Source organism: Melanotaenia boesemani, chromosome 23, assembly GCF_017639745.1.
Source record: "Melanotaenia boesemani isolate fMelBoe1 chromosome 23, fMelBoe1.pri, whole genome shotgun sequence".
NCBI lineage: Eukaryota > Metazoa > Chordata > Actinopteri > Atheriniformes > Melanotaeniidae > Melanotaenia > Melanotaenia boesemani.
This window is the reverse complement of record NC_055704.1, coordinates 1,631,099-1,655,721: the sequence shown is the minus strand read 5'-3', so window position 1 is coordinate 1,655,721 and position 24,623 is coordinate 1,631,099. Positions and strand designations below refer to the sequence as shown.

Here is a 24,623-nt window from a genome sequence, read left to right as displayed (position 1 = left end):
TGGGATTAAAAGCTCCAGCTGCTACAGACTGGTTTATACTGGGATTAAAAGCTCCAGCTCCTACAGACTGGTTTATACTGGGATTAAAAGCTCCAGCTGTTACAGACTGGTTTATACTGGGATTAAAAGCTCCAGCTGCTACAGACTGGTTTATACTGGGATTAAAAGCTCCAGCTGTTACAGACTGGTTTATACTGGGATTAAAAGCTCCAGCTGCTACAGACTGGTTTATAATGGGATTAAAAGCTCCAGCTGCCACAGACTGGTTTATACTGGGATTAAAAGCTCCAGCTGCTACCGACTGGTTTATACTGGGATTAAAAGCTCCAGCTGCTACAGACTGGTTTATACTGGGATTAAAAGCTCCAGCTGCTACAGACTGGTTTATACTGGGATTAAAAGCTCCAGCTGCCACAGACTGGTTTATACTGGGATTAAAAGCTCCAGCTGCTACAGACTGGTTTATACTGGGATTAAAAGCTCCAGCTGCCACAGACTGGTTTATACTGGGATTAAAAGCTCCAGCTGCTACAGACTGGTTTATACTGGGATTAAAAGCTCCAGTTGCCACAGACTGGTTTATACTGGGATTAAAAGGTCCAGCTGTTACAGACTGGTTTATACTGGGATTAAAAGCTCCAGCTGCTACAGACTGGTTTATACTGGGATTAAAAGCTCCAGCTGCTACAGACTGGTTTATACTGGGATTAAAAGCTCCAGCTGCTACAGACTGGTTTATACTGGGATTAAAAGGTCCAGCTGCTACAGACTGGTTTATACTGGGATTAAAAGCTCCAGCTGTTACAGACTGGTTTATACTGGGATTAAAAGCTCCAGCTGCTACAGACTGGTTTATACTGGGATTAAAAGCTCCAGCAGCTACAGACTGGTTTATACTGGGATTAAAAGCTCCAGCTGCTACAGAGTGGTGTATACTGGGATTAAAAGCTCCAGCTGCCACAGACTGGTTTATACTGGGATTAAAAGCTCCAGCTGCTACAGACTGGTTTATACTGGGATTAAAAGCTCCAGCTGCCACAGACTGGTTTATACTGGGATTAAAAGCTCCAGCTGCTACAGACTGGTTTATACTGGGATTAAAAGCTCCAGCTGTTACAGACTGGTTTATACTGGGATTAAAAGCTCCAGCTGTTACAGACTGGTTTATACTGGAATTAAAAGCTGTTACAGACTGGTTTATACTGGGATTAAAAGCTCCAGCTGCTACAGACTGGTTTATACTGGGATTAAAAGCTCCAGCTGCTACAGACTGGTTTATACTGGGATTAAAAGCTCCAGCTGTTACAGACTGGTTTATACTGGAATTAAAAGCTCCAGCTGTTACAGACTGGTTTATACTGGGATTAAAAGCTCCAGCTGCCACAGACTGGTTTATACTGGGATTAAAAGCTCCAGCTGTTACAGACTGGTTTATACTGGGATTAAAAGCTCCAGCTGCTACAGACTGGTTTATACTGGGATTAAAAGCTCCAGCTGCTACAGACTGGTTTATACTGGGATTAAAAGCTCCAGCTGTTACAGACTGGTTTATACTGGGATTAAAAGCTCCAGCTGCTACAGACTGGTGTATACTGGGATTAAAAGCTCCAGCTGCCACAGACTGGTTTATACTGGGATTAAAAGCTCCAGCTGCTACAGACTGGTTTATACTGGGATTAAAAGCTCCAGCTGCCACAGACTGGTTTATACTGGGATTAAAAGCTCCAGCTGCTACAGACTGGTTTATACTGGGATTAAAAGCTCCAGCTGTTACAGACTGGTTTATACTGGGATTAAAAGCTCCAGCTGTTACAGACTGGTTTATACTGGAATTAAAAGCTGTTACAGACTGGTTTATACTGGGATTAAAAGCTCCAGCTGCTACAGACTGGTTTATACTGGGATTAAAAGCTCCAGCTTCTACAGACTGGTTTATACTGGGATTAAAAGCTCCAGCTGTTACAGACTGGTTTATACTGGAATTAAAAGCTCCAGCTGTTACAGACTGGTTTATACTGGGATTAAAAGCTCCAGTTGCCACAGACTGGTTTATACTGGGATTAAAAGGTCCAGCTGTTACAGACTGGTTTATACTGGGATTAAAAGCTCCAGCTGCTACAGACTGGTTTATACTGGGATTAAAAGCTCCAGCTGCTACAGACTGGTTTAGACTGGGATTAAAAGGTCCAGCTGCTACAGACTGGTTTATACTGGGATTAAAAGCTCCAGCTGCTACAGACTGGTTTATACTGGGATTAAAAGGTCCAGCTGCTACAGACTGGTTTATACTGGGATTAAAAGGTCCAGCTGCTACAGACTGGTTTATACTGGGATTAAAAGGTCCAGCTGCTACAGACTGGTTTATACTGGGATTAAAAGCTCCAGCTGCTACAGACTGGTTTATACTGGGATTAAAAGCTCCAGCTGCTACAGACTGGTTTATACTGGGATTAAAAGCTCCAGCTGCTACAGACTGGTTTATACTGGGATTAAAAGCTCCAGCTGCTACAGACTGGTTTATATTAAAGGAAATAACAGTAGCAACTTTAAGGGTTACAGTTGTTGTTTCTGTGTTTTCTCTGTGGAAGCTAAAGTTATGGCGATGTATGCGTAGATCAAAGTGAGCACATTGACCGCTCAGACAGGTGAACGTGGTGGTCAGCCATGTCTGCTTCAAAGTCCCGCGCTCATATGTGCATACGTCGTTCACGTTGTTGTGGTTGTTATATGATACGCCCACCAGAGGGCAGTGCAGAGTTCACCTCTGGGTTCTGACATCAGTTTTAGACAACAGCAAACATGGTGACGATGGAGGAGATGATGATGATGTTCCTGCTCAGAAGCAGACATAAGAAGAGGCATCGCAACAGGGTCTTAGAGGACGGTAAATACACCACGGCTTCTTCTTAGCAGGAACATCATCATGGTCTCTTTAAAGGATGATAACTGCTGAGAGGGATCACATGACCCATCACATGGCTGCCACATCGCACACCAAGTGGCAGGAAATGCTTCTGTTTGAGGTTTCTGTAGGATAAATTAAAGCTGACTTAAACTTTTGAAAAGTGGATTCTGTGTAGAAAAGTGAGGCAACTGCTCCTTCCGAAGGAAAGGCCGTGATTTGGCAGAGGAAGAGGTCCTGAATGACGGGCAGGTTTAAGGACCAAACTGTGTCTCACACGGGTTTTAGCTTACAGGGTGTCTGTCTCCAGGTCTGCGTTGGGGTTAAATGTCCTCATTAAATCTGGATGAAAGTATCATCCATTTAGGATCAAAATGGTTCAGAAGATGACCGTGGAGAATAAAACGGGTTTGTAAATTCATGCATTAACAGTGAATTCAGTTGACAGATTATCGCCTCATTTATGGCCATAATATGAAATAAACTGAATCTTGGATGTTTCCCAGAGGAAAATGATGTAAATGATATGTTTTAATGTGATGAGCTCTTTCTCTCTTCTTCCTGTCCTAGAGTTTAAGCTTGTTGTCTTTCCTGACGAGGACATGAAAAATAAGAAGAAAAGCCAGATTCATGTTCACGGTGAGAAGGCGGTAACAGATTACAGAGTCGATGCCGGGGAATTACGTTACTACTCTCGGATGTCGGCCGAGTCTCTAAGACTGGATTTCCAAAACGTTAAATCCGACCACGTTAAACTCTCAGTTCTCTTCCATTTACAGCCTCAGTAAAAACTAGTGTAGAGGAAAATTGAAGTTGGATTAAAAAATGACTGAACAGATAGATAAATAAATAAGCCCTCTCCTTATGCTGTCTTTAAAACGATGTGTGGAATTTACAGTTTTCCATTAAGTGATGCCCAACAGCTTTTCCCGGCCTCGGAGCAGTCTTCATTCTCTTTTTTTTCCTGATGTCTTCATTTTCTAAGAAAATTTTAACCTTAACGTGTCGGTTTGACAGCCCTCCTCCCTCGGTACCATGGAAACCACACATCAGCATCAGCAGAGGATTCTGGGTATTAACAGCATCATTAGAGGGAATGTCAACCTCATTTATCCATAGAGTACTTTATTTCTACATGTTAGGAAGAGGAAGTTGCAGGTTTATGAAGAACTATCCTGACAAACATTTCTACATCTTATACACACACACACACACACACACACACACACACACACACACACACACACACACACACACAGTTTCTGCTTTTCTTTTCTTTCTAAGTGCTGTGATGAAAGATTATTTCTCTGTTGGTGGGAGAATGTCGCGTCCTGCTGTTAACCCGGGCGAGGGCACGCCACCCGGCTGAGCAGCTCCGGGTCCGCCCGGCTGAAATAACGGCGGTACGTCATTTAGAAACAAATTACGTCATTCTGCTCAAGCAAAAATAATTACGTACATAATACAAATAATGAAGAGAAAAAGGAACTCGACTTAAACCTCCACGCCACTTTTGTTTGTTTTTGGTTTTTCTGACATTTTCTGGTTTAAATGGAGAGACGACTACATTTCCCTCCCTTCTTGTTTTACTGGACGACACTCGGTTCCTGCATCTGCTGGTTCTGTCTGTACTTCCTGACAGCTGATCACGTGGTGCTGTTGTTCTCAGGTTTTTCATTTAGATTCATTTGACGGCTCACCAGCAGTGAGCAGCTCAAACCAGTTTATTTATATTCGCCAGTCAAACATCTGTCGTGGGTTAGACGGTGAAACCGGTGAGAAACGAGATTCAGCTGCAGCCGTGGCAAAGGAGAAACTCTCCACCCAGACACTCGTCCAGAGCCTCCCGCTCCATTTCTCTATTCATGGTGTACATGGGGAAACTGAACCAGAACCGGAACCAGGAACTACAGCTATAACAGAACCAGAAATCAAGAACCAGAACAAGACAAAGAAACAGAACCAGAACCAAGAACCAAAACCAGAACTAGAAAAAGAAACAGAACCAGAACCAGGAACCAGAACTAGAATAAGAAAAAGAAACAGAACCAGAACCAAGAACCAAAACCAGAACTATGTACTAGGACCAGGACCCAGAAACAGGAACCAGAACTGAAACAAGAACCAGGAACTAGAACTACAAACAGAACCAGAAACCAAAACTGGAACCTGAATCAGAACTAGAAACTAGAACCAGAAGAAAGAAATAAAATTAGAAAATGAACCAGAAACCAACAGCCAGAACCAGGAACTAGAACCAGCAGCCAGAGCCAGGAACTAGGACCAGGAGTGAGAGCCAGGAACTAGAACCATCAGCCAGAGCCAGGAACTAGAACCATCAGCCAGATCCAGGAACTAGAACCAGGAACTAGGCCATCTGCCTCCACAGGAATAGTTGAGAAAGAATTTCTCTGTCTGCAACTAAATGATTAAATGTAAATAAAGTATCCGGAGGTAAACAACAACAACCAAGTCAGCCAGAAGTTGTAGTGAAAAGAAGAGCGAAAACATGAACCAGGAGCAGAACTATTGGACGCAGGATCTCTGAGCTTTCTGCACGTTTGCCAACAGCTAACTGCTGCTCTCCTTCCACTCGTTAGCCTCCAGGATTCCTTCAGAGAGCTCCCAGAACACCATCTACCCATGTCCCTAATCCATCCTTTAACTGTTCACCTGTACCTGCCGGGAACTAAACGGTACAAAATATTTACCTGGTTTGTTAGATGGAAATGGAAATCTTACAATGAGCATCATCTCTGAATCATTCCTTCTATTGTTCCCAAAATCTAATAGAAGATGTTTCTTTGGCTGTAACAGCGTGTTAAATACTTATAAATGAGACGTCGCTCTCCAGTCATGTTACACCTGCTGACAGCAGCATTTCCGTGATTAACCACATAATTAATTTCTCTCCTTTTCTTAATATTTATTTTTAGACCCCCCCCCCCCCCCCTCTCTCTTTCTCTCTGGCCCACCTCGAAAATGAAATCCAGGTAAATGCTGTCCTAAACTCCTTCAGTCCAGATATCCTGGATGGATGGGAAAAACAGAGAATTTTCCTTTTTCTTCAGATAATTATAGACTTAAATAAATAACAAGGCTTTTACATTTTAAATGTAAAAGACAATAAATGACAGAAGCCCACCCCCCTTACAGTGTTTTCTTCCACCAAACATTTAACAACACCTTTGTAATGCGAATCAGGTTGTTTCTAAAAACATAAAACCTTTCTGGTATGCTCATTTACTCCTGCTTGTTGTTCATTTATATTTATTAAATCATTAAAACATTTAAAAACAAGCAGGATCTTATTTCTGAAAAAAAAAAAAAGAAAAAAAAAATCTTGTCTTTGTGGTGAAATTAAAATAAAATGAAAATAAAACACATCCAGCTGTTCTCCTAAAATAAAAAAATCTCCTGTAGTTTCCTATAAAATCTGCTGATTTTCCCCATGGTCATTTATTTGTTCCTAAAAATGTAATAAATCAATCATATGAAGAACCTGCATCAAAGCTATTTAGAGATTTTGAGGCAAAGTCTTAAAAACTTTTTACAAAAAAAGACTTCATTCAAACCAACAATGAAAATAACAACAAAAAAAGAAAGAAGATAAAATAGACACGAATTCAAATCACCCAAAATAAAGAAAAGCTACTTGGTTTTCACTCATTTTGTTCAATGAATAAATAATTATGATCCATTTAATAAGAAAACTGTCAGTAAAATGTGAGGACGGAGACGTGGATGTGGGACAGCGTCTTACCTCAGGTAGTCTCTCCGGCACAGGATGAGGTTGGCTTTGGTGTAGAGCGTGGAGCCCACCTCGCCCAGCCTGCAGTCGCAGCAGGCGCACTTCAGGCAGTCCTCGTGCCAGTACTTATCGAGGGCCTTCAGCAGGTAGCGATCCTTGATCTTCCGGTTGCAGCCGGCACAGCCTTTTGGCTTGGTGTCCGGCTGGACGGAGAGCATTTGTATACCTGGAGACGAGACACATTTAAATAGTGAAACAGAGCAGCAGCCGATCAGGACGAGCTGCTCTAAAATGCACACACTGAAAGAAACGCCAGAAAATAAAGCTGTAGATTATCAACCTTTAAGCTCCGTTTTCTGCTTTATTTTTTTTTCTATAAACCAGTCTGTAGCAGCTTTTAATCCCAGTATAAACCAGTCTGTAGCAGCTTTTAATCCCAGTATAAACCAGTCTGTAGCAGCTTTTAATCCCAGTATAAACCAGTCTGTAGCATCTTTTAATCCCAATATAAACCAGTCTGTAGCAGCTTTTAATCCCAGTATAAACCAGTCTGTAGCAGCTTTTAATCCCAGTATAAACCAGTCTGTAGCAGCTTTTAATCCCAGTATAAACCAGTGTGTAGCAGCTTTTAATCCCAGTATAAACCAGTCTGTAGCAGCTTTTAATCCCAGTATAAACCAGTCTGTAGAAACTTTTAATCCCAGTATAAACCAGTCTGTAGCAGCTTTAAATCCCAGTATAAACCAGTCTGTAGCAGCTTTTAATCCCAGTATAAACCAGTCTGGAGCAGCTTTTAATCCCAGTATAAACCAGTCTGTAGCAGCTTTTAATCCCAGTATAAACCAGTCTGTAGCAGTTTTTAATCCCAGTATAAACCAGTCTGTAGCAGCTTTTAATCCCAGTATAAACCAGTCTGTAGCAGCTTTTAATCCCAGTATAAGCCAGTGTGTAGCAGCTTTTAATCCCAGTATAAGCCAGTCTGTAGCAGCATTTAATCCCAGTATAAACCAGTCTGTAGCCGTTTTTAATCCCAGTATAAACCAGTCTGTAGCAGCTTTTAATCCCAGTATAAGCCAGTGTGTAGCAGCTTTTAATCCCAGTATAAGCCAGTCTGTAGCAGCATTTAATCCCAGTATAAACCAGTCTGTAGCCGTTTTTAATCCCAGTATAAACCAGTCTGTAGCAGCTTTTAATCCCAGTATAAACCAGTCTGTAGGAGCTTTTAATCCCAGTATAAACCAGTGTGTAGCAGCTTTTAATCCCAGTATAAACCAGTCTGTAGCATCTTTTAATCCCAGTATAAACCAGTCTGTAGCAGCTTTTAATCCCAGTATAAACCAGTCTGTAGCAGTTTTTAATCCCAGTATAAACCAGTCTGAAGCAGTTTTTAATCCTAGTATAAGCCAGTGTGTAGCAGCATTTAATCCCAGTATAAACCAGTCTGTAGCAGTTTTTAATCCCAGTATAAACCAGTCTGTAGCAGTTTTTAATCCCAGTATAAACCAGTCTGTAGCAGCTTTTAATCCCAGTATAAGCCAGTCTGTAGCAGCTTTTAATCCCAGTATAAACCAGTCTGTAGCAGTTTTTAATCCCAGTATAAACCAGTCTGTAGCAACTTTTAATCCCAGTATAAACCAGTCTGTAGCAGCTTTTAATCCCAGTATAAACCAGTCTGTAGCAGCTTTTAATCCCAGTATAAACCAGTCTGTAGCAGCTTTTAATCCCAGTATAAGCCAGTCTGTAGCAGCTTTTAATCCCAGTGTAAACCAGTCTGTAGCGGCTTTTAATCCCAGTATAAACCAGTCTGTAGCAGCTTTTAATCCCAGTATAAGCCAGCCTGTAGCAGCTTTTAATCCCAGTATAAACCAGTCTGTAGCAGCTTTTAATCCCAGTATAAGCCAGTCTGTAGCAGCTTTTAATCCCAGTATAAACCAGTGTGTAGCAGTTTTTAATCCCAGTATAAACCAGTGTGTAGCAGCTTTTAATCCCAGTACAAACCAGTCTGTAGCAGCTTTTAATCCCAGTATAAACCAGTCTGTAGCAGTTTTAAATCCCAGTATAAACCAGTCTGTAGCAGTTTTTAATCCCAGTATAAACCAGTGTGTAGCAGCGTTTAATCCCAGTATGAACCAGTCAGCAGCAGCTTTTAATCCCAGTATAAACCAGTCTGTAGCAGCTTTTAATCCCAGTATAAACCAGTCAGTAACAGCTTTTAATCCCAGTATAAACCAGTGTGTAGCAGCTTTTAATCCCAGTATAAACCAGTCTGTAGCAGCTTTTAATCCCAGTATAAACCAGTCTGTAGTAGCTTTTAATCCCAGTATAAACCAGTGTGTAGCAGCGTTTAATCCCAGTATAAACCAGTCTGTAGCAGCTTTTAATCCCAGTATAAACCAGTGTGTAGCAGCTTTTAATCCCAGTATAAACCAGTCTGTAGCAGCTTTTAATCCCAGTATAAACCAGTGTGTAGCAGCTTTTAATCCCAGTATAAACCAGTGTGTAGCAGCTTTTAATCCCAGTATAAACCAGTCTGTAGCAGCTTTTAATCCCAGTATAAACCAGTCTGTAGCAGCTTTTAATCCCAGTATAAACCAGTGTGTAGCAGCGTTTAATCCCAGTATAAACCAGTCTGTAGCAGCTTTTAATCCCAGTATAAACCAGTGTGTAGCAGCTTTTAATCCCAGTATAAGCCAGTCAGTAACAGCTTTTAATCCCAGTATAAACCAGTGTGTAGCAGCTTTTAATCCCAGTATAAACCAGTCTGTAGCAGCTTTTAATCCCAGTATAAACCAGTCTGTAGCAGCTTTTAATCCCAGTATAAACCAGTGTGTAGCAGCGTTTAATCCCAGTATAAACCAGTCTGTAGCAGCTTTTAATCCCAGTATAAACCAGTGTGTAGCAGCTTTTAATCCCAGTATAAACCAGTCTGTAGCAGCTTTTAATCCCAGTATAAACCAGTGTGTAGCAGCTTTTAATCCCAGTATAAACCAGTGTGTAGCAGCTTTTAATCCCAGTATAAACCAGTGTGTAGCAGCTTTTAATCCCAGTATAAACCAGTCTGTAGCAGCTTTTAATCCCAGTATAAACCAGTGTGTAGCAGCGTTTAATCCCAGTATAAACCAGTCTGTAGCAGCTTTTAATCCCAGTATAAACCAGTGTGTAGCAGCTTTTAATCCCAGTATAAACCAGTCTGTAGCAGCTTTTAATCCCAGTATAAACCAGTGTGTAGCAGCTTTTAATCCCAGTATAAACCAGTCTGTAGCAGCTTTTAATCCCAGTATAAACCAGTCTGTAGCAGCTTTTAATCCCAGTATAAACAAGTCTGTAACAGCTTTTAATCCCAGTATAAACCAGTCTGTAGCAGCTTTTAATCCCAGTATAAACCAGTGTGTAGCAGCTTTTAATCCCAGTATAAACCAGTCTGTAGCAGCTTTTAATCCCAGTATAAACCAGTCTGTAACAGCTTTTAATCCCAGTATAAACCAGTCTGTAGCAGCTTTTAATCCCAGTATAAACCAGTCTGTAACAGCTTTTAATCCCAGTATAAACCAGTGTGTAGCAGCTTTTAATCCCAGTATAAACCAGTGTGTAGCAGCTTTTAATCCAAGTATAAACCAGTCTGTAGCAGCTTTTAATCCCAGTATAAACCAGTCTGTAACAGCTTTTAATCCCAGTATAAACCAGTCTGTAGCAGTTTTTCATCCCAGTATAAACCAGTCTGTAGCAGCTTTTAATCCAAGTATAAACCAGTCTGTAGCAGCTTTTAATCCCAGTATAAACCAGTCTGTAACAGCTTTTAATCCCAGTATAAACCAGTCTGTAACAGCTTTTAATCCCAGTATAAACCAGTCTGTAGCAGTTTTTCATCCCAGTATAAACCAGTGTGTAGCAGCTGTCAGACTGGGAGGTAAAATGATGTAAAATGAATGTATGAATAGATGTAGCAGCATAAAGGTCGACCAGAAGAAGAAAGCAGAATTTATTACTAACAGAACTTTGTAGAAATAACACACAGATCAACAGTGACCAAACCTTTCCTCATCTCATCGTTCTCTCAAGTCTTTCAGGAGAAAAAATATTGTTATTGAAACAAACACACAACAGAAACTATTTCCATGTTTCCACTTTTTCCTCATTTCCAGTTATTCCTGCTACTATTTACCTGCTATCCTCACTAAACCAACTCCAGCTCAGCTGCTTTGTGGCGCCACCGTGCATCAGAAACGTCTTCTTGGCTTTATTCCAGCCATAGAGGAGCATTATTTTTCTTCTTTTCATCATTATTTGCAAATAATCAATAATAATCAGAATCAATGTTTGATTATTTGTTTTTGTGTATTTAAGAATTTTAAATAAAATCCAGTCGGTCTGAATGTATTATATTGTAAAATTACCATTAAATAGTGACATTATGTATTTAACTGGCATTGAAATTATTTGTATAATTAAATATTTTGCATTTATGTTGAGAAATGAAGCCAACAGAAAGTTATGACACACTTTGGAAAAAATATGAATCTATAATGTTGAAGCATTATATTGGGAGAGATTTTTGTTCGTGAAAAGTGAAAGGATGGTAAACTGAAGTGGATCTAATAAAGTCATTTCATTAAAGGAGTTGGTATTATTCAATAAATATATATGTTTTACAGTCAGACATGACTGATGAAAACTGATGATGATGGTGGCTGGGCATACATGTTGTGATTTCATGATTTAGTAATTCTTGATTTTTCACACTGAATGTATCTGTAAACTCTGCTGATGTCTTCTAGAATAACATCCCAGAGTATTAAAACACAACTTTTACAAATGATGATAATAAATAATAATAACAATAATGATAATAATAATAATAATAATAATAATAATAATAATAATAATAATAAATTAATAATAATAATAATAATAATAATAATAATAATAATAAATAAATAAAAAATAATAAAAAATAATAATAATAATAAGATTTATTGTATCTGTCAGAGAAGAGAACCCAGCGATTCACATAGATTGTAGCCTGATCACACACAGTGATGGTAAACTGTGTGGAGACCAGTCTGCAGACAATAAGCCACAGTTTCACATTTCTGCTGGCCGCTTCGTTCACGCTGACCTCCTGCGGTTGTAAAGGGGCGTGGCTACAGGCCAGGAGCTTTGTAGCCTGAGCTTTGTTTGTCCTGAGCTGACTGTGGGGGCCCTTTGTTGGCCCTCTGGGTGCCGGGAGGCGGTTGACAATTGAGGCTTCGCAGCAGGCACAAATTAGTATTCTCCTTCCATTCCCTGAGGAGAAGCCTCACTCCCCCCTTTGTCCCTCATTCACCACACACACACTCCATTAGGTGTAGTTTTTTTCTGCCTCCTGTCTGAAATGACATACGCTAAATAAATGAAGTATATCTTCCCAACTACAAGGGCTGTATGTTTAATCTTGGTCTCTACAGCAGGCTGAGGCAGGTGAGATTGCTACAGAAGTGTCAGAATCCATATGAGTTCATGTAAATTCACCTGGAACACAGTAGAAAATGAAAAAGGTTATCTCCTCCTAAAAGGAAACCACAGGATAGCAGCCCAGTTCATCTACACGAGTAAAAAAATCCTGGAAATGAGTAAAGTAATCCTAGGAATGAGTGAAGTAGTCCTAGGAATGAATAAAGTAGTCCTAGGAATAAGTGAAGTAGTTCTAGGAATGAGTAAAGTAGTCCTAGGAATTAGTAAAGTGGTCCTAGGAATTAGTAAAGTAGTCCTAGAAATGGGTAAAGTAGTTACAGGAATCAGTAAAGTAGTTCCAGGAATGAGTAAAGTAGTCCTAGGAATGAGTAAAGTAGTCCTGGGAATTAGTGAAGTAGTCCTAGAAATGAGTAAAGTAGTTCCAGGAATGAGTAAAGTAGTCCTAGGAATGAGTAAAGTAGTCCTAGAAATGAGTAAAGTAGTTACAGGAATGAGTAAAGTAGTCCTAGGAATTAGTAAAGTAGTCCTAGGAATTAGTAAAGTAGTTCCAGGAATGAGTAAAGTAGTCCTAGGAATGAGAAAAGTAGTCCTAGGAATTAGTAAAGTAGTCCTAGAAATGAGTAAAGTAGTTCCAGGAATGAGTAAAGTAGTCCTAGGAATGAGTAAAGTATTCCTAGAAATGAGTAAAGTAGTTACAGGAATGAGTAAAGTAGTCCTGGGAATGAGTAAAGTAGTCCTAGAAATGAGTAAAGTAGTTCCAGGAATGAGTAAAGTAGTCCTATGAATGAGAAAAGTAGTCCTAGGAGTTAGTAAAGTAGTCCTAGAAATGAGTAAAGTAGTTCCAGGAATGAGTAAAGTAGTTCTAGGAATAAGTAAAGTAGTTCTAGGAATTAGTAAAGTAGTCCTAGAAATGAGTAAAGTAGTTCCAGGAATAAGTAAAGTAGTTCTAGGAATAAGTAAAGTAGTTCCAGGAATAAGTAAAGTAGTTCTAGGAATAAGTAAAGTAGTTCTAGGAATTAGTAAAGTAGTCCTAGAAATGAGTAAAATAGTTCTAGGAATGAGTAAAGTAGTCCTAGAAATGGGTAAAGTAGTTACAGGAATGAGTAAAGTAGTTCCAGGAATGAGTAAAGTACCCTAGGAATGAGTAAAGTAGTCCTAGGAATTAGTAAAGTAGTCCTAGAAATGGGTAAAGTAGTTACAGGAATGAGTAAAGTAGTTCCAGGAATGAGTAAAGTAGTTCTAGGAATGAGTAAAGTAGTCCTAGGAATTAGTAAAGTAGTCCTAGAAATGAGTAAAGTAGTTACAGGAATGAGTAAAGTGGTCCCTCTGATGCCCTTTAGGTGGATGCATAGTCATCCAGGTGGCGGGTTTGCTGGGATACGTGCTTTTGGGGGGAGGCTGGTCTCATCGGTGGCCGGGCCCCCTGGGATAGCTCTGATCTTTGTGGTGGCTCAGTCACATCTGCAGAATCACTATTCATTCCTGTTTTTCACTAACCTGCAGGCTGAGTCAGTCACGGTGTCGTGTTGTGGGTTTAATCACCAACAACTACAGTCATGTTCATGTTGTTCTTTCTGTTGCTGATGTTTCTGTTTTAGTGACAGGTTCATTTTTTCTATAGCTTGTCTGTCTTTTCAATGGGTGCTTCTGATGATTGTCAGTTTTGTTTTCTTAAAGGTGTTGCAGGTGTTTCTTGTTGTTGTTTGTTTCCTTACATGTGTATCAGCTGGTTGTCTGGTTTTCTGCTAAGATAGAACAGCTGATGCTGTTACTTTATATCTGGTTTATCCTTGTCTTCTTTTCCTGTTTTTTCTCTTGTCTCTTCGCTCTCTTTTTCTTTCATTTTCTTTCACAGTTTTTAAATGCTTGTCTGTTGCTGCTCTGATTGTAAAATCAAAAAAATAAAATAATAAAAAAATAAAAAAAAAAGAAAATTAACACTGGGATATCATGTCTGGTCCTGTCCCGATCTCAGGATGTTCTGATAAAGCATATTTGTTGTTTTTTTGCTCAGCATTATATTAGCCTGTTAGCCCACATATCAACCTTGTTAAACTCGGTATGCCCCCACAACCTCCTTTACAAGGCTCTTCCAGGTGGAAGGTGGATGCTAAAAGACTAATCTTGATTACACCTTTTATGGTTCACCTTTTCTCACTCCACCTCTGAATTAACACCAATTAGGGCCCAACTAGTCAATCATATCAGAAGATGAGATGTTTGTTTTCTCAATTTTAATTTTCTAACCCTAACCTTCTTCCCGTTTTGCAAATGAAATTAACTGAACTGAACCTGGAAATTTACACTGTTGTTTAAACTGACTGTCGATTAACAATCTGTTGATCTCTGCATTAAACCCATCGCTTTTCTTTGCACGGTCTGTTCTGCCTCTGCTAAGAATGCTTTTATTTTAATATTGTAAATTATTGCATGTTACACACTGCCTGCACTTTGCACTCTAAGTTTTCTGTTTTAAATGAACTCTAAGAAAAATTTCCATAAGAAAACAGAGAATGTCCAAAGTGGAAAATTCTTTACTTTCATTGTCGTTACATTCATGGAATGATACCACACTGAACAAAAGAAGAGAGAATATTTTAACATAATTTAAATATTTACTTAAACTGGTAGCAAGTGAGTGAATTTAGTTGATTCAAGACCATGTATTGAGTTCTTTCCAGCATCATATCAACTCCCAGTAAAACAGATTATTTTTTAGATTTGGTGGCTTTGGCTCAGGACTGTTTCTGCCGTCTACCATTTAATGGTGAAACACATGGCCTAGAGACAGAGCTGGTGGTGGGTGTGACTTCCTGTATGTCCACTCACTCATACCAACTTAACATTCAAACAGAACCGAACATCCCAGCAACAACAGTCCACATGTAAACACAACAGGAAGTAAAACACATCACTCAAATTCAGAGGGAAACAATCACTAAAGGTTCATTTCCCGCTGAATAAGGATTTCCCATGAGCCTTTGCACACTTGCTACTGTGGATCAGTGAATCTGGAGAAACGTGTGTCGTCATCAGCCGAGCAGAACTTTCTTCTTGTCCTGGGGTTCGATAAGAATTGTGTGATTGGCTGGACATTTGAGGTGGGCACATTAAACGTCAGTGAACAGCTGATCGAGGTGGTGAGACAGTAGGAAAACATATAAAGACACAGACGCCACCTCATACACAACCCCGGCCTGTCTGTTTTACATCAAATATAAAATAACTAACTGGCTCAGAGTATTCTTTTATTCTTGTATTCTTTTATGTACTTTTTTGTTATTGTGACTGTATTTTGTTCTGTTGTATTTTTAGTTCTTATTTAAAAAGTTGTATAAATAAAACAAACCAAAAAAAAAAAGACAATAATAATTAAAGGCGTTGAAAATGTCTCTATGTTGTGGTTCGGTCTGCAGGGTTAGAAGGGTTTCTGCTGACGCTAAACTCTGGTTGGAGCTCTGGAATATTCTCCAGATTAAAGATCTGACACATTTTGGTCCATTCAGACAGATTTTTCTGCAGAGCATCAAACAGGTTGGAGGAGGAGGAGGAGGAGGAGGAGGATTTTATCTCATTTGTTCCGGTGCGTCAGGGCTGTTGATTTGTTAATTGGCTGGATTTGGAGAACGGGGCGCGCGCACCCTCCTTAACACTACAAAGTCCCAACTATTCATTAGCAAACCAAAAGAAGAAAGAGTTTAGACCCCCACCCCAATTTCCAGTCAGGAGGCAGAGAGAGAGCGAGGGAGAAAGAGAGAGAGGGAGGGAGGACGGCCGGAAGAAGTTGATGATAACAGCTTCACTTTCCCCAAACACTGATCGGCTTGATCTGCTCCCACCATCCTCCCCTCCTCCTTCTCCGTCTGATGCGCGTGCCCCGCCGCATCTGAGCCCAGAGCGGACACAAAATACACCTTTTTCCACTTGAGATGCTGCCATGTCACCATGGTTATTAATTACTGTTGCCATGACGGCGCGCTTCATGTAAAAACACGTTTATGATCATTTACGGCGGATTTAAGCACCGATCGGTTTCTGCAGCTCGTAGCCGAGACAAGGCGGACGACCTCGGGCACAGACCAGCTGTATGACCGCCAACAAACCTCATTTCACTAACATCTTCATCATTAATATTATGGGGTGAATGATTGTCTGTGAGGATGATGATGGTGCAGGTCGGAGCGGAGGCAGGTCACGTCGCCTCCTCAGCAGAAAAACACCAAACGTCCCTTAGAGATTAAAAAACAGCGTCTTACCAAAACTTTGTTCTCTTTTCTGCATTTGTTGAGCCGCCGAGGCACCACCATGCGAGCGGGGACCACGAGACCGGGGAGCCGCTGTCTGCAGGACCGGGATCTGCACGGGGACCGGGAGCTGCTCGCAGACTGGGAGCTACACGCGGACTGAAAGCAGGCTTTGTTAGAGAGGACGACCCAGCACGGCGACCAGAGAGGAATGAGAGGAGAAAACGCACGCGGAGGAGCAGAAGCGACGTGTCCGCTGCTGTCGGGCGTCACATGGCGACTGAGCGCGCGCTGATCGCCGATTACAGATGAAGCCTGCGCGCGGAGAGATGCTGGCAGCGAATGACAGGATGACAAAGAAATCCCACCCCCCTCCTCGCGACGCAGAGACCATCTGATCCGACTGGCAGCAGAATCACAGCTGCTCCGGCTGCCTCGCGCAAGACGTGCAACCAGTTTTCCTCAGTCCGCGCGCCGCAGCGTCTTTAACCTGCTTATTTGGTCATGACCCAGTTTATATTTATCGTGTTTTATATAGATAGCTGTGTTTAATGACCCCGTGAGCAAGAAAACTTCTCCAAACTGACGCCACGCGCGACATTGACCACAATCCCAACATGTTCCACGCGGTAACAACCTAAGATTTAAATAGAATGTTTACTGGATATAACTTCATTTTAATCTGGTTGTTATTAACACTAATCTGAAAGAAGTGATAAGAAAGCTGGGGGACAAAAGGTTGAATAACTGAACGTACTTAAGTTGAATCAGTGTGAATAAGATGAGTTGGGGAGACCTGATGTGTGCTCTAGCACTTTTTGTTTTAACACCGCGATGAATATTTGAGCTAGAGTTCTCAAACTTTTATTTAAAATATCCACATTTGTTTACTACAAATGGTACCAAAAAACACATGCAGAGGAGAGAGGCAACAGACAAAAGAAGAAAAACTAGAGGCCGCATCATGGAATATGTTTTACTTTGGAATAAAAGAATAATCCAGAACAATTCAGAACAATGTAAGTCTCTGTGACTGACCCCAAATTAAACACACTGTGTTTAATTCAGGAGTGTGTTGTGTACTGATGTAATATAATAACACACAAAGTATGTATATATATATATATATATATATATATAAGAAGTGGTACTTTATTGCGCTATTACGATTAAATAATTACAAAAAATTAACGCGTTAAAAAATTGACGTGGAACGTTTGTCAGTGCACGATTTCCGATACACCGATTAAATTGAGACACACGCCAGAGCGTGGCTACATCAGCGTTGCTAATTTACGTTGGCGCTATATTTAACGAGTTTTCAGACCCATCTAGTGACCCTGTTTCAAAGAAGCGACTAGCGACAGATCTAGAGACTTTTTCTGGTCATATTGGAGACTTTTGGAAACTGAGGTGAAAGAACATTTACTTCTTCTCAATGAGCAGCTTCCGTCAGATTTGAATACCTATTATTGAAGAGCGTGGATGAAAACACAAGTTAAAAATACTGTAACATCTTCATCAGAGATGAACTAAATCTGTTTGAACCAGTTTCCAGCCTTAACAACCACCATGTGAGATTAAGAAAGAAGGGGAAATGATCACATGACTCCTGTCTCATCCCTGAGTGGAGGGAATGGTGGCGTTGCATCTCTCCACATGTTGCAACCACACTGGGTTTCCCGTATAAAACATAAACATAAAAAACAGACATAAAATACAGTTTTCATGTTAGAATGGTGATTGATGATAAAGATGAAGGATCGATAATTAATGTTGGTTACTGTCATCCCTGTGTGTAAAACCATCCATCCATGTATATCAAAAATTTAATTTTCTGACTTGTAAAATGTTCTTGTATTTTCTGACTTGCAGAATGAATCCGTACTTGTATTTTTACCTGTCCATGTAACACTTAAAATATGGACATATGGAGAAAAATGCACCCAAATGGACAGAAATATCCAGAATGTTGGCTGAAAGTTCAGAGAAACAAGTATGAATGCATTGTGTTTCTAGTTGAACTGTGAACATTGATGAGCCTAAAATCTCAGATTGAACGGAGGTCTAACCAAGACTCAGAAAAGTACCTAATAGTAGATTTAGGGATAGAGCGGATTGTCACTGGGCTATTACCCTCGAAGGCATTGCTGTTGTACCATCAGCAGAGTTAAATATAAAATGAGTTAAATCATAGTAAAAATAATAATAAAAATTAATTTAAAAAGCACATATATAAATTTACATATTTCCACCAGCTGCAGGCGATCATTTACTGGAATCTAGTAAACCTTCATGTATAAGAAAACCATTTTTAACCATTTCTTTCTTTCTTCTGTTTTTCCCAACACAGACTATATCCTGATGTTGTACCCGAACATTCAGAAGAAATAGCACATTTTTACTACTTGGGAGCATAAATGTAACTTTTACGTCCGCAGATGGGTTCATATAGTCACCCTGAGGTCCAGCGGTGAGTCCCAGTGGGTACAGAGGACCAGATTGTACCCTGGTGGACAGAAATGTCCTCCTACTCGACTCCCTTTTTCAAACAGCGAAAAACATCTACACAATAATCACTTCAGTATCAGCCAACATTTCTCTCCCTTCTTCATGCATCCCTCATTCATTCCTGTTCTTATATGACCTCTCATCTGCTGCTCCGCATCAATTAGCTGCCCAGTTTGGGCTGGATTTGGCCGGGAGGGGCCTCCCACCCACAACAATAACATCCACCTCGTGGCTCCCTCAAACACAGCCTGGTTATTTTCTTAAATGCAGTGCTGGGGAGAGAAAGGAAGAGGAGGAGGAGGAGGCGTGAGTCAATAGTTGGCATGCAGCTCCAGCCTAAAATGCAACGATAATAAGACGGGTCATAAAATGCTGTGATGAGTGATGAGCTGCATTAAAGCTGACAGGGTATTACCTGCCAGTAATTAGCTTTTGTCATGGATTGAATTATTTCAAGGCTGCCTATCCTGGTAATCACGCCATTTTCTGCAGACTGAGGGGTCTGCGAGACTGCTCCCCCCGTAAGCTTCCACCCTTCATTCACTCGCTGTGTTCCACCAATTAGCCTCCTCATCCTCTGTGTGAGGAAGATGGAAGCAGCAATGAGGATGAAGACTGTTAGAGGAGTATCACCCACCAGAACCAGCAGAAGGACATGGTGGTGGTGGTGGTGTGAGGGGGGGTTCCTCCTTCCTCAAACACAAATAGAAACATGAACAGAACCATAACTTCCAGCCAGTCTGTCGTACGGTGCACCAGAACATTTGAGGTTCATGACGTTACGGACTAGTTGGCCACAGTTTTAGTCTGTTTTCTATAAGTTGCGTTTTGCACCATTTGTTCCTCTGATCCAGATTTTAAACACAAAAATAATTCATCTGATTAACTTGTTTACTCTAAATGTGTCTTGTCTTCTGATGTTTTACTTTCAAATACAAGTTCAGTCTACCACACTCATACATCACTTTAAATTATGGGTGGGACTCAATTAAAAAAATTAATCTAATTAATTAGAGGCTTTGTATTTAATCTTGATTAATCGCATTTTATCCGCATAACAATATTTGCCCCAAAAAGTAACATATTTTAATTTAAATGTATTTTAGTGGACGACTGAATCAAATAATAGACAGACATTTATATTGTAATTGTAATATCCCTGGCCTAAAATGAACAGACCTGATAGTAAAGAGTCATTTTAAGTCCTTTAACCAGCAGCTCCAGCTGTTCTCTGATTAAGAGTCTACAACATGTTACAGAACTTTCACTTTCTAAATGTTTTCCTCCACATTCTTCATTAATAGGCATTATTATGTGACAGTAAGACAGGACGGGATCAGCGAGCAGCAGGTTCCAGTCTGGTCCTGGAGCAGAGGTGGACTCCTGCCCTGCAGCTGGAAGCTGATGGCCGGGGGAGGGGCCTGTGGATGGGGGAGGGGCGGGAGCTGCTCATTGAGATGAAGTAAACGTGCTTTCACCTCAGTTTCCAAAAGTCTCCAATATGACCAGAAAAAGTCTCTAGATCTGTCGCTAGTTGCTTCTTTGAAACAGAGTCAGTAGATGCGTCTGAAAACTTGTTAAATATAAACGTAGCTAAACTAGCATCACTGGTTTAGCCGAGTTCTGACATGTGCATTAATTTAATCAATGTACTGGAAACCGTGCAATAACAAACGTTCTGCGTTTAAATTCTGTTCTGAGGATTAAATGTGTTCGTTTTTTTAATTTTTTTGTAATAAATTAATTAATCGTAATTAACACATTAAAGTCCCACCCCTACTTTAAACATTTAAAAAGTGCACATTAATTTTACTATTTGTCTAGAAAATGGAACCTTAACATCACAGAATGCATACTTAGAATTTGTAATAGTTGAAAGTTGAAATAGTTAAAAGATGTGGGTTTAATGTGACTTAACTTCCTACGACCTGGAGTCCACATGGACGTCACATTTCTGGTCGCCTGCGCCATAAGACTAAATTATGTGTAACTGGAGCCTGTTGTAAGCAAACATGGACACTTATGCTGCCATCTGGTGGTGTTTAGAAGAAAAAATTATTAAAATATTTCTTACTTTTTATTATTTAGATAAATTTATAACATAGAAATTATAATTGTAATTATGTACATATTTTGAAATTCTTTTTATTTGCTCACATATAGGAAATCTAAAATGCTGGCCAAACTAAGACTCCGGTCTTGGTTACAAAGTGAGGATACCAGTGACATCGTGTTATCAAACTGACATTTAAAGGGTTAAAATCCTTAAAATTCTTTTAATGTTTGGTAGTTTTGAGAATGGATTGAAGTTGTTTAAGATTTTTTTGCAGAAAATATGAATCAGTAAAGTTTTTTAGTTGCTCTTTGGAAGAATACGTGTGTGTCTAGAGAATAGTAAATTAAACTGATGCCTGAGGATTAATTGTGAGAACTTAGAAAATAAAGACAACTGAATAGGTAAATATGTGGGGGTCGGGAGGTGGTGTATTGGGGGGCCGCCACTGAGCAGTTGTGCTTAGGGCACCAAGATGGTTAGCAGCGGCCCTGGACTGGAGAACCAGTGAGCGCGAGGACACGTCCTCCACCGCAGCACATGATGAAGACAGTTAGGAGGAAGCTCTAGAAACATCTGATCGGAGGAATGTGTCCTTTACGTACCTTTACGCAGCTCCAGCCAGGATCCCCAGAACTCGGCTTCCTGCCGCTGTTTCTCTTCGCCTGGACTCGAGCTTTCCTCCTGGAAACTTGCTGAAAACTAAACTCCTTATCTTTTGGTCAGAGGATGGAGAATCAGCCTACAGACTTCCCGGGTCCGGATCCGTCCTCCACGCGCTGCCTCTCGCCCTCGTGCTTCCTCACCTTCTCCCTCCCTGTAAGTGTGAATGTCTCTTCGGTTTTCTGACAAGGAAAAACGGCAGGCTCGAGCCTCCTCTTCTATTTAAGCCCCTGTAGCAGGTCCCCAGTCAGCAGCGTACTCCAGCTCATCCAAGAAGCTGACAAGCAGCGCGAGGGAAGGCAGCGCATGTTGCTCTAATGGACCTCATTAAGCACTACTTACAGATGTTCTCTTAACATAATTGATCTGCAGCGAGTTGAGAGGACGGCAGCCTATTCCCCAGTCCCCAATTATGGCCCGGTAATTAGATCCCCAACCTCCTGTTCTCCACATTCACCCTTCTAACATCCCAAAATATCAAAGTATCTCTTTCTCTCAAAGCGAACCCCTCCACCACCACCACCTCACCTCCATGTCTCCTCCCTCCTCCCCCTCCTACCCACAGCATATTATTGACAGTCAGATCGGCTAACCTTTGTGGAGCAGCAGCAGACTGACACAGCTCACTCTCTTCTACTCCTCCTTCCCTCACTCTGCTTTCTTCTCTCCATCGGGACAGAAAGAAAAAGAAGAAGTGGCACCAAAGCAGAGAAGAGAAGAAAGTTGCACATTTCATAAAGTGTTAAAGTGATAAAACCCGAGAAGTGAGAATATTTTTCCTTCCCTGGTATCTTTTATCTTTAGGGAGTCCTCTGATGGTAACAGCACTGGAACAGAAACAATTGGGGGGAGTTGCACTGTAAAAAATAACTAGTTGTCTTTGCTAAAAACATCTGCCTAAATAAGAACTTTTAGTTAACGAGAATGAGTTTATGAACTGGAATGATGTGAGTTCGTAGAAGTTAAATGAAGCTGATAAATCTGAGTTTGCTGTAAGTTCATGAGGTTGTGGAAAAACTTGATAAATTAGAAGCTTCACAAAATATTTATTTTTTCCAGCCTACATGATGATTTCTAGTCCAGCTTCCTTAAAGAAAGTGATGATGTGTAAATAGGTGGAAGGTGGTGTGGACGTAGGATGAACTGATGTCCCTGAACACAGCAGGAAGTGGGTGTGGACACGGTTTTAGCTAAAATAATGTCAGACCACCGACCTCTCTGTTACTCTGCAGCATCTGCCTGGATAGCTGGTTTTAAACAAATAGATGACCAGTAACTGGAGAACAGTCACAAGACACTATAAACATTAAATCCTTTACCTTCATCGTCATCATTCTAACAGTTAAACTGTATTTTATGAACATGTTGTCTAGACACTGAATCTATGGTTAAAAGGTGGATTATTGATGACTTGAGGTAAATATGGAGACCAGAACATGTTTTTCTGAGAACGGGTTTCCTCACACCAGGATATTTGTAGCTAGAGATCAAGAGATGTCCAGTCAGGACCCTTGATTTTCCTTAAGCTTTATTCTTAATCAGTTTGTCCTAGTTTACACATTTGTATTGGTGTCTTTTAGCCCTGCATGATTTTATAAGTGTTAAAGGTGTCATCACCTGGTCTTTTCATGTATCCACTGTCCTCTAAGACTAGGTTCACAGTGCAGAGCATAATGCTCAATTCGGATATTTTTGTGATTAATTAATCAATCAATTGATTAATGTGTTTGCCGTCCAAGGTCGGGAAGAGGCAAAATTGGGACAAAAATCGGGACAAAAATCGTTATGTGTACCAGGCATTATGCGTAGAAGACGCAACGACGTGACAGTGAGCGTGCGTGACGTCTTCGTGTTTGCAGTAACAGCGGAGCGTATGTTGCAGTTTTAAAGTTCTTGTCTAACCGTAGCCAGCACATTTTCAATGGCATCGTTTTAAGGAGGAGATTACCCAAGAGGAGAACCAGATTTTCGGCCATGGCATTTTGTGGAGCAGTGGCATCAACGTGTGTACAGACAAACATGTGTACGGAGTCGCAGCCAGGAGTGGTGGAGGGTGATGTGAGCGCCTTTACAGATAAGAGTTTATATACAGGGTGTGAAGAATTATTAGGCAAGTTGTATTTTTGAGGATTAATTTTATTATAGAACAACAACTATGTTCGCAATGAACACAAAAGACTCATAAATATCAAAGCTGAATATTTTTGGAAGTTGGAGTGGGGCTTTTTTAGTTTTAGTAACTTAGGAGGATATCTGTGTGTGCAGGTGACTATTACTGTGCATAATTATTAGGCAACTTAACAAAAACCAAATATATACCCATTTCACTTATTTATTTTCACCAGGGAAACCAATATAACAACTCAAAATTTACAAATATACATTTCTGGCTTTCAAACACAAAACAAAAACAAATCAGTGACCAATATAACCACCTTTCTTTGCGAGGACACTCAAAAGCCTGCCATCCATAGATTCTGTCAGTGTCTTGATCTGTTCACGATCAACATTGCGTGCAGCAGCAACCACAGCCTCCCAGACCCTGTTCAGAGAGGTGTACTGTTTTCCCTCCCTGTAGATCTCACATTTGATGAGGGACCACAGGTTCTCTATGGGGTTAAGATCAGGTGAACAAAGAGGCCATGTCATTATTTTTTCTTCTTTTAGACCAGGGATCACCAACTCCGGACCTCTTGAGCCAGTGTCCTGCAGGTTTTCACTGCATCCCTGCTGCAACACACCTGGTTCAAATTAAATAGTCAATAGTCAAGGTCTACACCAGCCTCTTAACGACCCATTATTTGAGTCAGGTGTGCTGCAGTATGGAGATATTGAAAACCTGCAGGACACTGGCTCAAGAGGTCCGGAGTTGGTGATCCCTGTTTTAGACCTTTTCTGGCCAGCCACACAGTGGAGTACTTGGATGCGTGTGATGGAGCATTGTCCTGCATGAAAATCATGTTTTTCTTGAACGATGCTGACTTCTTCCTGTACCACTGCTTGAAGAAGGTGTCTTCCAGAAACTGGCAGTAGGACTGGGTGTTGAGC

General features: G+C 40.6%; 1 protein-coding gene across 2 annotated transcripts in view; it reads right to left on the bottom strand.

Annotated features, from left to right (window-relative positions):
• lmo3 (LIM domain only 3) overlaps positions 1-21,974 on the bottom strand; it is a 61,210-nt gene extending 39,236 nt beyond the window's left edge. Inside the window, exons 1-2 of one of the 2 annotated variants that reach the window (XM_041977585.1) lie at positions 21,518-21,974; positions 6,666-6,879 (exon numbers count right to left, since the gene is read on the bottom strand). In XM_041977585.1, coding sequence (XP_041833519.1) covers positions 6,666-6,871 — 206 coding nt within the window. In that variant the 5' untranslated portion in view covers positions 6,872-6,879; positions 21,518-21,974. Of the gene's footprint in view, positions 1-6,665; positions 6,880-16,360; positions 16,697-21,517 lie in introns of those variants that run through there. The other variant, XM_041977584.1, reaches the window with a different exon arrangement.
• Positions 21,975-24,623: the final 2,649 nt, after the last annotated feature.